Source organism: Passer domesticus, chromosome 2, assembly GCF_036417665.1.
Source record: "Passer domesticus isolate bPasDom1 chromosome 2, bPasDom1.hap1, whole genome shotgun sequence".
Classification (NCBI taxonomy): Eukaryota; Metazoa; Chordata; class Aves; order Passeriformes; family Passeridae; genus Passer; species Passer domesticus.
In genome coordinates this window covers 35,528,815-35,541,501 of record NC_087475.1, presented here as the reverse complement: position 1 = coordinate 35,541,501, position 12,687 = coordinate 35,528,815, and the positions used below count along the sequence as shown (strand labels likewise).

General features: G+C 38.7%; 1 protein-coding gene and 1 long non-coding RNA gene across 2 annotated transcripts in view; one reads left to right on the top strand and one right to left on the bottom strand.

Annotated features, from left to right (window-relative positions):
* DHRSX (dehydrogenase/reductase X-linked) overlaps positions 1–12,440 on the top strand; it is a 162,837-nt gene extending 150,397 nt beyond the window's left edge. Inside the window, exon 7 of the mRNA XM_064408248.1 lies at positions 11,979–12,440. Within this exon, the coding sequence (XP_064264318.1) occupies positions 11,979–12,176 (198 nt within the window). The 3' untranslated portion in view covers positions 12,177–12,440. The remainder of the gene's footprint in view (positions 1–11,978) is intronic.
* Positions 8,766–11,466, bottom strand: LOC135293743 (uncharacterized). Its single transcript, XR_010355849.1, has 2 exons — positions 11,391–11,466; positions 8,766–9,440 (listed from the first exon to the last, which is right to left on the bottom strand). It is a non-coding gene; the product is annotated as an uncharacterized LOC135293743 (long non-coding RNA).
* Positions 12,441–12,687: the final 247 nt, after the last annotated feature.

Below are 12,687 nucleotides of genomic sequence, written 5' to 3'. Positions count from 1 at the left end.
TAAACGTGACAACTTCGGTGGATAGTAGATCTAGGTGTTCCTACTTACCAGTAGTTAACAATTACATGTAACATATACATGACATTTCATGCTTTCCTTTATCTGTTCCACTGGCAAGAACTGACACTTGTTTTTCCTTTAGAGCCCCTGCAAATGAATAGATATATCACCTCTCCATAGGCTTATAGTCCCCTCTGCATTATGAGTGCCAGCCTGCCTTAGACCATTTAGCTGATTAAATGAGATGAGCTTAAACTCTTGAGTAATTGTTTTCAAAATGAAAGTTTGTTGCTTCCATTTCAAACCTTGGGAATCATTTGTGTGGCTGAGGGTCTGCATGTTTTCTCTCTGTCTAATGAGCTCTACAATTAAAGATATGATGCCTCAAGTCTTGTCTGACATAGTTTAGAGACTAATCTCATTTAAATCAATGGCACTCTTTGCCTGCCTAAAATTATACATGTTCTTTGGGTCTCTTCTGAATTTAAGCCATCAATAGATTCCTTTGCAGATAGTGAAGAGCCCTGGGGTTGATTGACTTAAACAAAAGGATTTAAGTTACAGAGCTTAAATTCACTTTCAGTCTACACAACAAAAACTTGATTTGAATAATCAGATTCAGTCATCCTTTACATTTGCATTTTTAGGTATTTTGTTAAAAAACAAGTTGATTCTGGTGGGTTAATAAGCATTCGGATATGTCAATTTGCAACTGAATGTTGCCTTTTCCTCTAAACTTAGAATTTCTCTTGGGTAGCAAAGGATAAAATCTATAGAAAGCTCCATAATGGCATGGTTTCTGAATCCATCCGTTATTTCATGACATTAGCAATCTGATAGCATTGTGATAGAAAATGGGAAATGGTAGTTCTGTTTACAAGATGACTTTTTTATTATTATTTATTTTTACAAGCGGTTTCCTGATAAAATAGTTTAATTAAAATGAAGAGAACTGTAATTTTTCAAGGATTTTATTACTTAAACAGAAAAGTCCTGAACTTATTGGGCAAAATCAAGGACATAAAATCTAAAATTATTTATTTGAACTATCTCTTAAAAAGATATGATTAGAAAATCTGAGCCACTCTCACCTAATTCTAGTCTTCCACTAAAATAACTATAGAAAATAAGTCGGGTCTTCTTGTTTTCCATCTTTATGCTATTACTAGACACAGATGTAAATTAACCCTCTTTATATCTTTCTGGTTTATCATTCAAGATTACATGATGAAATTGCCAGCCACTGGAATTACGTGAAACAAATTTCCAGAAGAAAATTCCTTCCCTCCCCACCACTTTTATCTGTCTTTCTCCTCTCAGTCTGGGAAATATTATGAAACTATAATTTAAGCACAATAACTATAAAAACCAGAAACTCAGAGAAGCTGGGACATGGACATTGCTAAATGGTTGTTCTGGTTTGGGCTGAGATAGAATTAATTTTCTTCTTAGCAGCTGGTACAGTTTTGGATTCAGTTTGAGAATAATGTTGATAACGCACTGATGTTGTAGCTGTCACAAAGTGGTGCTTATGCTAAGCCAAGGCCTTCTCAATTTGCTGTGCTCTGCCAGTGAGAAGATGCACAAGAAGCCGTGAGGTAGCATGGCCAGAACAGCTGACCCAAACTGGCCTAAGAGATATTCCATACCACAGGGCATCATGCTCAGTGTTTAAACTGAAGGGAGTTGGCCAGGAGCCATTGATTGCTGCTCAGGGGACCTCAGTCAGTTGGTAGTGAGAAATCATGGATTTGATCTTTTTCTGACTCTCTTCCCCACCCCACTGGGGGATGGGAGGGGAGTAAGTGGCTTAATTGCCAGCTGGGATTGAACTGCAACAATGGTATTTGGTGACCTGCTTTAAACTCCTTTTTCCCAGCAGTTCAGGGACAAGGAGGCAAAGGCTGAGACCCAAGGTGAGGATAAGAACTGCAAGGTGAAAGTCTTTTTCCACGCAGGAGCTTTGTGTGGAGCAGACCCATCAGCAGGACATATTACAGCCCAGCTAGCATGCCACTGCATTGTAGAGCTAAGAAATTTTGGGGAAAGTGTACTTTTGCTTTCCTCTCTCCCATCTTCCCAGACATATATTCATCTTACATGCTATTAATGCATAGATGTAGCACCCTGTAGTCATTTTGAGTTAGTTTGTCACCTCAGTAGTTCTGGTCCTCATCTTTGGCAGTGCAGGGTTATAGCCTGCCTGGGTCCCAGGGAAAAAGTGTTCTCTGCTGAACTTACCAGGTGATCCAGGAAAGGATTTGCACTTCACGTCTTCACTGTCTGTTTTCAGGAGGTGCTTCCAGCAGGAAACGTAGGAAACCGAGGCTGGCAGCCACCCTCTCCCAGCCCTCCTCCACCTGGCTGAGCCCACAGCTGGAAATAGTGCTGCTGCTGTTTGGGGTGCAAAATGGGGGTTGTAGCAATTTAAAACAGAAGAGGCTGTGAAATAGCTGCTGGCTTATATAATTTTGGGTTATTTCATTTTGTCTGTGTTCTGTATAGTCTTTTTGCTTTTTGATCTCATCATAGATCCTAAAGGCTTTCTATATTGTGGTTGTATTTTAAATATTTAGGAGTTCCATGCCCATCCTCAGTTCTTATAATAATTAAAAAATACATAACAGTCATTATGAGAAAGTTGTGAAGTGGGGGATGTTTCAGTTTCTATTTTCTAACAAGGAAAAAAAAGATTTGTGACTTGTCAAATATTAAACAGTAAGTTAAAAAGTAGAGATGATGGTAGGGTGCTACAAGTCAGAAATTCCCATATAGATTATTCCTGAAGTCCTATGTTTTCACCAAAAGCCAGCAGAGGTATTTTACTTTGCATGAGCAGGCCAGTAATAAATTGTTCAGAGGTATATGCACTCAGGAGCATCATCTTCAGCACCTTGAGCCTTTCTGTGTCTCCTGTTCTCTGGGGCTGCTAAAAATGCAGCTACCACTTCAAACACAAATATTTCTTTGTGTGCTTTGCTGTGTTGTTTTGATTGCCAAGATCTATCTTCTTTGAAATAATTCAAGGAACTAAGGCTGGCCTATGTACTCATGTAAGATAAGGCATTGAAAATGTAAGGTGGAAGTAAACAAATAAATGATGTGTTTTCCTGTACAAACACAGGAGTTACAGCCTAATACACGAGGCATCAGGATTAGGATTTCAGAGACTCATTCTTTCCTTATCTCTTCTAACCTGTGCATTTGCTTCAATAAATATGTTGTGGGTCTCTGAATGGAAGTGTTGCAGAAAATTCCAGATTATGTGAGGATCCAGGACAATTCTCAGTGATTTAACTCAGTCATCCTTAGCAATAGGTAGCTGCAGAACATCACCTGGTTTCCAGAGAGCTCATTAACCAGACCAAGTGTTATGCTCACAGAAGAAGTTTCAGTATTTTGTGAAGTACACATACTTTTTCATCTCTCTCTGTCTATTATTGCCTGTCTTATTTCCTAGAGACTGGATGTTCCAGCAAGTGAGTGTCTCTGGTTGGATGTTTATGCAATGTCTGGGGCAGCAGGCTCCTATCTGTCAAATTTTGCATACTGTTACTGAGCTGAGCAAGGTAACAAGTGTAAAGTGATTTCAGTGGCTGCAGCGATATCTCAGTTCTGACTTTGAAGACATCGCTGTCTGCTGCAGAGCAAGCTTAGGGATCAGCCTCCAGGCAAAGTAATATTCCTCAATGCACTTGACAAAATGAATAAAGGACTCAGTCATGATTAATGACTTTGACCGAAAGTTTCAAGTCCCTGCTCAAATTCAGTCATGTAAAGTTGGGTTCTTGTTTCTATTTCAAAGTGAAACAAAAGTGAATATTATTCTTTTAGTCCTCTATTCAATATCTTGGAAAATGCAAAGTATGGATCAACAAACAGTCCTGCTCCCATCACCAACATCATATTGCAGTTCTAACCTGAGAGACATTCAGTTTTAAATTAAGACACAAATATAATTTTATTATTTTATATATATTATTATTTATAATACCTACAAACGAGTTGTAGCTGCTACAGCTGTTGGAGCTGCTCCTTGAAATTGATGGAGATTTCTTCAGCGTAGCCCAGAAAGCTGACCAGCCAAGAGAAGTTTCACTCACTGCCTGAGAACACAAGTATCTCATGTTATTTGACATGACCCATGATGTTCTGTTGTTGTGATTTAACACCAGCCAGCAACCAAGGCCCATGCAGCAGCTCACTCACTCCTAACCAGTGGGACTGGGGAGAGAATAGAAGGGGTAAGAGACCCCTTAATAACTCGTGGGTTGAGGTAAAGACAATTTATTAGGGAAAACAAAAACCATGCACACAGGCAAAGGAAAACAAGGAATTGATTCTCTGTTTCCCATGGGCAGACAGCCATCTCCAGGAGAGCAGGGCCCCATCACACATGATGGTGACTTGGGAAGACAAACACTATCACGTCAAATATCCCCCCATCATTTTCTCCCCACTTTTTATCCTGAACATGACATGATATTGTTTGGAATACCTCTTTAGTCACTTGGGATCACCTGTCCCACCTGTGACTCCTCCCAACCTCCCACACACCCCCAAGTTCCTTGCCAACATGGCAGCAAAAAGCAGAAAAGACCTTGGCTCTTTCTAAGCCCTGCGCAGCAATAACAGAAGTATCTTTATATTATCAAATCTGTGTTCAGTACAAATCCAAAACACAGCCCTATACCAGCCACTGTGAAGAAAATTAACTCTGTCCCAGCCAAAAGCAGCACACCTGCTTAGCCTGAAGTAGCTGCTTTAGAAGAGGGTTCAGAGTCATGACAGCTGCCTTCCTCAGTAAAACTTTGCTCATGTTTTGAATCTGTAACAAGACTCACCCCATGGCTTCAGAGTAGAGGTATTTGGCCATTTTTTAACAAAACAGATTTCTCAGAAAGCATATCTCTGACACAAAACCAATTAAAAACATCTAGTGCCAACTCCATCAAAAGATTCATGGGAAATGCAGATCTGGGCATGTACCTGCTTCTTCCCTGAGCAACAGGCTGACCCTGACAGTCTTCTGAGGACAGTTCCTTTCTTCCATAGCTTGCCTTATCTACAGGAATCCCAGCCACCAGTGCAGGGGCTGATGTGAAGATAAGGTGGGACTTCCCAGTCTCTCTGTGTACCTGAATTTTTTTAAGGTCTTTCCAGAAAAGTTGTTTTCAAAAGAAAAGGAGATTCAGGATTTGATACTCTCTGTGTCTGTTTGCCAGCAGTCTCTGCTTCTGTTCTTTCAGTATCTTTGTGCTCAGGGAAAACTTATCTTTTTCCCCACATAGTCATGAATTATTCAGATTATAAAAGCTCCTTTCCTTCCAAATTTTGATTCATTTTTAGTGTGAAAATTGCTTTGTGTTTCTAATTCATCAGAGTTTCATCTTTTTATTATTTTATTATAATCTTTTTTTATATATTTATAACTTTGATTGAGAAATTATTTCTCTGTGGCCACAACATTGTCAGGAGAAAGGCTTCACACTTTAACTGAATAATTTCTGCTATTTCTTTCAAAGACAAAATCTGAAGAATTTTATTGTGCAGTGAATTTATTAAAGAATTCTCATTGTCACAAGTTGGGGATTGAAGAGAAATTAATTTGGTAGTGCTGACTAGGTATCTAGGGAGAACTATATTCAATAAAATGTCTCTTTCTAGTCTATTATCAAGGCAGAAATTGGATAGAAATAGCATAATAGCAAGCTACATATGAAAGAATAGAAGGAAAGAGAACACAGATGGAAACCAGGCCTTTTGAGTGAAGGCAGAGATTGCTGAAAAGCTGTGCTGCCACACTAGTCTGGCAGCTTTGGCTTCCTAGGGACCTGGCAGTTGGTCCTGGCCACTGGTCTCACCAGGACATAAAGTCAGCTGCTGCAGCCTTATTGATCAAAGGTGGCTGAGCAAGCACGTCCATACATCTGCGTCACGGTTTCCTTTCTAGCCTTTGTTTTCATACTCAGTATTTCAATGGATACTTTTTGTCTGGAATTTTCAAAGCAACAATCACATTAGGAGGTCTAGACAGTGCAAGTTACACAATACACACATAGCCCCTGTGTTCACCTGGAGTCTGTGGCTCTACAGCAGCTGTTGTTATTTCACCTTGGACTCTTGCACCAGAAAATAACCTGGTGTCTTCCCGGGACACCTGCCTTTGAAATGATTCAGTGGTTCACAGATCATAGTATTCAGTGCACCCTAAAACACAGGTAATTTGCTTCTCACAAGGTTGTTTGCTTTAATATTCATGGGAACACAATCCCAGCTCCTCTGTTTCTGAAATTTTTCAAACTATTCCGTGTTCTGTGTTTGCCTTTTTTGCTTGAGAGTCAGGCAGTGCCTTGGGGGTGACTGGGTGTCACCCCTCCACTAGCTGCCACCAAGTGGATGAAAGACTTTGCTGTGTACCAAGTAAGAGCAATTTCATGTTCTCTTTGTTGTTGCTAATCCCTACAGTATGTATGCATAGTACTGCTCAGGAATCACAGATGATCATTGTCTTTCCTGAAGGAAGATGGAAAAAGAAGAAAGCTCTGCATATACAGAATTTTTCAGTACAGAAGCAAGTCAGTAATTTACCAGCATTTTGAAAAAAATTGCCAGATTAATTATCACTGAGAAAGGTGAAGGAACACAGGCAAAAGTGTCCGAGTACTGATGCCCAGATCAGTGCTTTCTGCATTTTCCTAGCTGGAACCAGGGAATTTGTTACCCACTCCAGGAAAGGCCTGATGGAACTCACAAAAAGTGAAGCCACAGAGTGAACACCATGAACACCTGTGGCAAAAACAAAACCAAACAAAAAAACATCTGCAAGCTCATTTAATGCATCAGTTTATGAGTAGATTTCCCACATGAACTGAAAGGTGCATGATTTAATGAATGGAACATGAGCTAGGCCCAGTGTTATAAGCCCACATTTGATGAAAGTTCCTACAGCAGCCTACCTAATGTTGCTGATGAGAGTTATTCCATCAATACTTGATGTATTCTGCAGCACAAATTATAGGGATAAAGGTGTTTTAACAGGATTTTTCTCAGCCTTAAGTGATCTTCCAGCTTACCAGGCAGTCCTGTGTGCACATCTCTGACTCCTTGTTCATGTCTCTCAAAACTCAGCTGTGATGTCAGTGAGTGATTCTGCCAGCAGCTCTGTCCTCTGCACCCAACCTTTTCTCCTATAATCTCTTGAGATGACAGAATCCTGAATTCATGAAACATAAGTCAAGTAAAATTTTCTGATTGAGTGGGATGAGGGGAAGCTATGCCAAAGCCATAAATCCCCTGATACCATGGCTTGTATCACTGCTGCCCTTTCAATCACATGGCCAACTCTGTTAGCCAGTACAAATAAAAGTATATTCAGGCTGTCCATTCAAGCTATTTGTCACAGTCTTTAAGACACATAGAAGAGTTTGTCACTGTTTGCTGGTAGTTGCTGCAAGTGGAACTGAGAAAATTAAGGGATTACAGAGGAAGAATTATAGGAGCTCATTAAATTTTTTTCTGTCCAGTTTTCTGTGGTTTCTGATGAACATAACACACAGTCTACCCAGGACTCTGAGATGAATCCAGGTGAAGGTGGAAGTGAATGAGTACGTGGATTATCATGGAAAGCACCACAAAGCCATCACATATAACTGATGCAGACACAAGATTTCTAAAGAGTTAAGATGTTGCTCCCTCTTTTAGACAAATGGAAAGGATGTAACATTTCATGGTGACATGGCCATAGGAACTGACTTTTGTCAGCTAGCACATTCTGCAAGAATTAGCACATAGACAAAGTTATATGTCCCTTAAAATTGCATTAATCAAAATACATGAACTAGCAAGTCCTAAAAAAGCAAAACTAAAATACAAAACCTCTTAACACTTGTCCCAGTTTTTCTAGAACAGAATATTCCATTTCATACTGAGGGAAAATTATTCTTTGTCGATGAGTTATAATTGATGAATACTTAAGAAAAAAAAAGAAATATCAGAGCTTCTGTAAAAAGAAAAAGGCTTTTTATTTGGGAATAGATAGTGCCAAAATAATGTAATTTTATATATGTAGGCTACATTTTGCTTAAATAAGCTGGTCACAAGCTATCTTTTCTCTCCTTCCACAACTTATACATCTAAGGAGGAAAGATGTGTACTTTCAATCAGACCTTTATTTACTGTTGAAGACAAACATTTAGATAATTGAAAAAGAAAGCTAAAAATTGTGATCAATACTATAACAAGCAAAGGGAAATACAGGTTCAGAATTTCATTAGGAAGAAGTTAAGCAGAAATCAGTTTTACTTGTATATTACAAAGGCATTAATTACAGTTCCTTGGTTATTAATAATATAACAGTTTGTAAACAAAATTCCAATTAAAAAAAATTAATTCAATACCAGTAAGTTGGCAACTGAAGAGTAAAGAATCATTGTGTATAGGCATACCCTTTCTCTTAGGGCAAGTCCAGTCAATTAATGAACAAGGTGTTACTGCTTTTGTATATACAAATATTATTCTTTTATTGTTTTTTAAGGCTTTTTTACACTGGCAATAAGTAGAGAATCCCCCCCTGTGATTAGAATTATACTTGCTATTACTTCCTGTCTACCTGGAATTCTTGGTATAATACTTCATGGAAGAGACTTTGAAGTCCATCTAGTTCCAACCCCCCTGCCATGGAAAGAGACAACTTCCACTAGACCAGGTTGCTCAGAGCTTTATCCAACCTGGCCCTGAACACTTGTGATGTGCTAATTCCTTAATTTGCTGTTGTTGGGTTTATTTCATTGTATGTTTCTATAGAGCATCATGACAAACATCCTGGGGTTTTATAGGTCAAGATATTTGTCCATTGGCTGGTGATTTCTCTTGTCTCTTATCAGGTGCTCTCCTTCCTAGAAGCCACTGGCATCAAAGGGTGGGTCAGACGTGTTGCTTGGACAGTAGTCTCCTGTTTGTGGCCATTTTCTTTTCCAAGGGCTTTGTGGTTTCTCCTCATCTTTTGATGGCCTATCATGTGGTAAAAGAAAAACTATGGAAAAGTTCTTCAAAGGAAATTTGGCAACCAGGAGTGAGTCTGCCACTGCTGGAAAAATTAATCCTGATCCTTGTCCAGATCCACATTAATTGCTCCAGTGGTTGCAGCCTGTTGCCAGCTTCGTCCTTCCCAGGAGGTCCTCAGGCACTGGTGCACAGACAGGATGTCTGCGTGGTCTGTGTGTCTGTGTTTGTTGCAGTTGATTTTTGGGTGTGTAGTAGACCCAACACTTTCCCAGAAAGAATCTTGACTGTGTGTGTGGATGTGCAGTTGCTGTCATAGTAGGCATAGACAAGATCCAGAGAAGGAATCGCAAAATGTGTTTTACTTCAGCCCCTCAAAACAAATAGGTCAAACTTCCAGCAGGCCACTCCTGGTGCAAAGTTTCATTTTACTTTCACTAAAACAGAAAGCATGTCAAAACAATGAAGAGCTTATAAAGAAAGGGAAAATAAAACTTTAATAATTAATTAAGCACTCAGAAGATAGGATAAGACAATTCATTAGTCATACACAAGCATCTCACTCTCTGTTGCACTGAAAAACTTGTTTTTCTTATTATATTTCCATCTTATCTAGGATCCTAGAATCATAGAATGATTCTAGGAAGACACTTTAAAGTCCAGCTAGTTCCAACCCTTCTTCCATGGGAAGAGAGGTCTTTCACTAGACCAGGCTGCTCAGAACTTCATCCAACCTCGCCTTGGACACATCAAATGATGGCTAATTCCTTAATATAGTGTAGTTGGGTTTTTTCCTTGTATGTTTAGATAATTGCTTCTAGCATCAGGTGGCAGAAGCTAAATAGGAATTTAGCACATTTCAATTCAGCATATTGCATGTGGTGGATGGGAGGAGCAAAATAAATAATATGAAAAGTTACACAAGCTGACTTTAATGGATGGTTAGTGTTGTTGGGCTTATAAATCACAGTGTGAGTGTGTAAACATTTTCAGCTAGTGCATAAGCTTTATTTAAAATATTTGATATCATTTTGAATAGAATAGAATATAATAGACTGTTTCAGTTGAAAGGGACCTGCAACAGCAGTGACCAGTTCATGACTGACCAAATGATAAAGCACATTCTTAAAGGTGTTGTTCAAATGCATGTTCAAATGCCACTGACAGGCTTGGGATACACCAACCACCTCTCTAGGAAACCAGCTCCAGTGTTTGACCACCCTCTTGGTATAGATCTTCTGTGGTGGGAACTTAAGTGGCATATCATCAAAAGTAAAAATCGTGGGAAATTCTGCATATCCTGGGAGAACCTCACCATTGAATCAGCAGAGGCAGCCTGGTATTTCTGATGCTGTAACACTATCCATACAGACCAATCTCTGAGGTGGTAGAGAGCCCTGCTCATAAGAACATAATCACACAAATTCCACCCACAGAAAATTTTTTCTAAAGCATTTTAGTGTTGAGTTGTTGTCATTAAGATTTGGGAGTCATGATGTTGACAGTTATGCCTGTTTGTGCTGGAGACCTGTTAAATGCAGGAACATAAAGTCCAATGAACTATCACGTGAAGTAATGGCTTATCTGTGTAGCTACTTTTTTTAAGTAGAGCACAAGAGTAGGGTTATTCTCTGTCATCCAGAAAAAGTTGTATAAAAATAGGAATGCTCATATTCATCGTTGTTCTGCTACTTTACAATATCAAGATATTTTATACTGCTGTTCATAGTTGATCATTATATTAGCCAGTCTATGAGCAAAGAATTGTGCAGACTCTTTATGTTATTTACATAATGTACTAGGTATGAATAGCACTATTTTCCTTAGGATAAAGAAGGGTGAAATAGCAGTAGAGCACTAAACCAAGATAAATGAGCATTTTTAAGTGATTTTAGACAGAATATCGTAGTACAATAATTTTCTTTAAAACTCCAAACATAACAAAAATCTTCCAATTACTTAGATTTATTAGTTTTTATAAGGCAATGAGTAACCTATTCACTACTGTCTCATTCATCAAGTGAGTTCTTCAGGAAAAAGCATCTTGTCAGGTGCTGCAGACAAAGCTCTGAGCAGTATCAGTACTGTTAATGCCTCAGATAATGACTGCAAGGATTGTAAAATAATACATTATTATCTAGCAGGCATTGATCATAATTATATCACTGATAAAGGCAAAGCATATAAAATGTTGTGTTTTAAAAATATCCTTTAATTAGAATAAAAATGCCATGGAAATAATTTTAGTGGTAGCTGTGTGATTCTTCTGAATGCACAATGTAAAAGTTTTGCATATATTCGGGATGAAAGGAGTTATCACTCTAAGCTATTCACTTATGGATTTTCATTTAATACTCATGGTATATCAGATATTATAGATCATTCACCATTTTGCTTTATGACAGAGAAGAATAACGATGATAACTATGCTGTGTCTAAAATGTAGTTCCCTCATTTGCCTGCCTGCTTGGACTGAACTGCAGAATCTTAGTTTGCTGTCATGGTTTCCATGATCCTTTGCTCATGTCACAATTGTTATTACAATGAACACATTGCATGTACAGCATAGACTTCATCTTCTCAAGGCAAGGCACAGACCCTTTCATCCCTGCAAAATGAATAATTAAACTAGGATTTTAATATTTGTGCTTGCTTTTGGGTTTATTAGTCTAGCTGTGAAAGCTAAATCAATTATTTTGTATGCTCCATCTGACTAACTCTTGAAAAAATAGACTGGAGTTTTCCATTTATCTCTTCTGGCTTTAAGCTATCTTAAAATAGTGCTATTGAAGAAATGGACTCTGCCAATTGAATAAGTGACTTTCTTATTATTACAAGTTTTTGGGTTTTCATAAGGACCAGAAGTGTAAAGCAAAATTAGGGAAGATGTTTGTCACTGATAAAGTCCTATGGTGGCAATATAATTCTTCTGCTGTACCTGCCTCACTTGGATTTGGGTATTTTTGTTTCTGCAGAGCCCAGAGGAAGGAGCCTCTACAACCATCTATGCAGCAGTATCACCCGAGCTGGAAGGAGCTGGTGGCTGCTACCTTTACAATGAGGAAAGGACAAAATCGGCTGACGTGGCATATGATGAGGAGCTGCAGAGAAGGCTCTGGACAGAAAGCTGCAAGATGGTTGGGATTTCTGATGAAGCCAGCAGGCTTCCCTAGAAGAAGCCACTTTCAGCTGGGTAAATTAAATGCATTGAAAAGCATCTTAGGTGAATTCTTGCAGCATCAGTCATCATCCTGGAAATCACTGTTCAGTCCCAAAGGCAAACATGAACAGCTCTGTTCTTCACTTGAATCCCTAATCTGCTAGGGTGTGGGGGGAATATTCCCACAGAAAGGTGTAGTGGTTGGTTTTAAATCTAACCATCAGTTTTGTAAATCATTCTGTTTCAGTCTGTGATTAAAATACAATCTTTAAACATGTGCAGAGATGAGTTTTCATTGTTTTGTTCAAAAAAATAATCCTTGAGCATGTTGTGCTGGGAGGTTTTTGAATTTGAACCACCTTTGTACATATAAGTTACTCTTTTAAATCAGTTTTAAAAGTTGCAGCTTTATTTCCTTAAGCTTCATTAATCTTTAAGACACTTTCATCAGCCTGTTCTAATGTGGAAATTTGGCATTCATGATCATGATGTCGTTCTGTCTTAAGGTTACTTTTATATGTCAG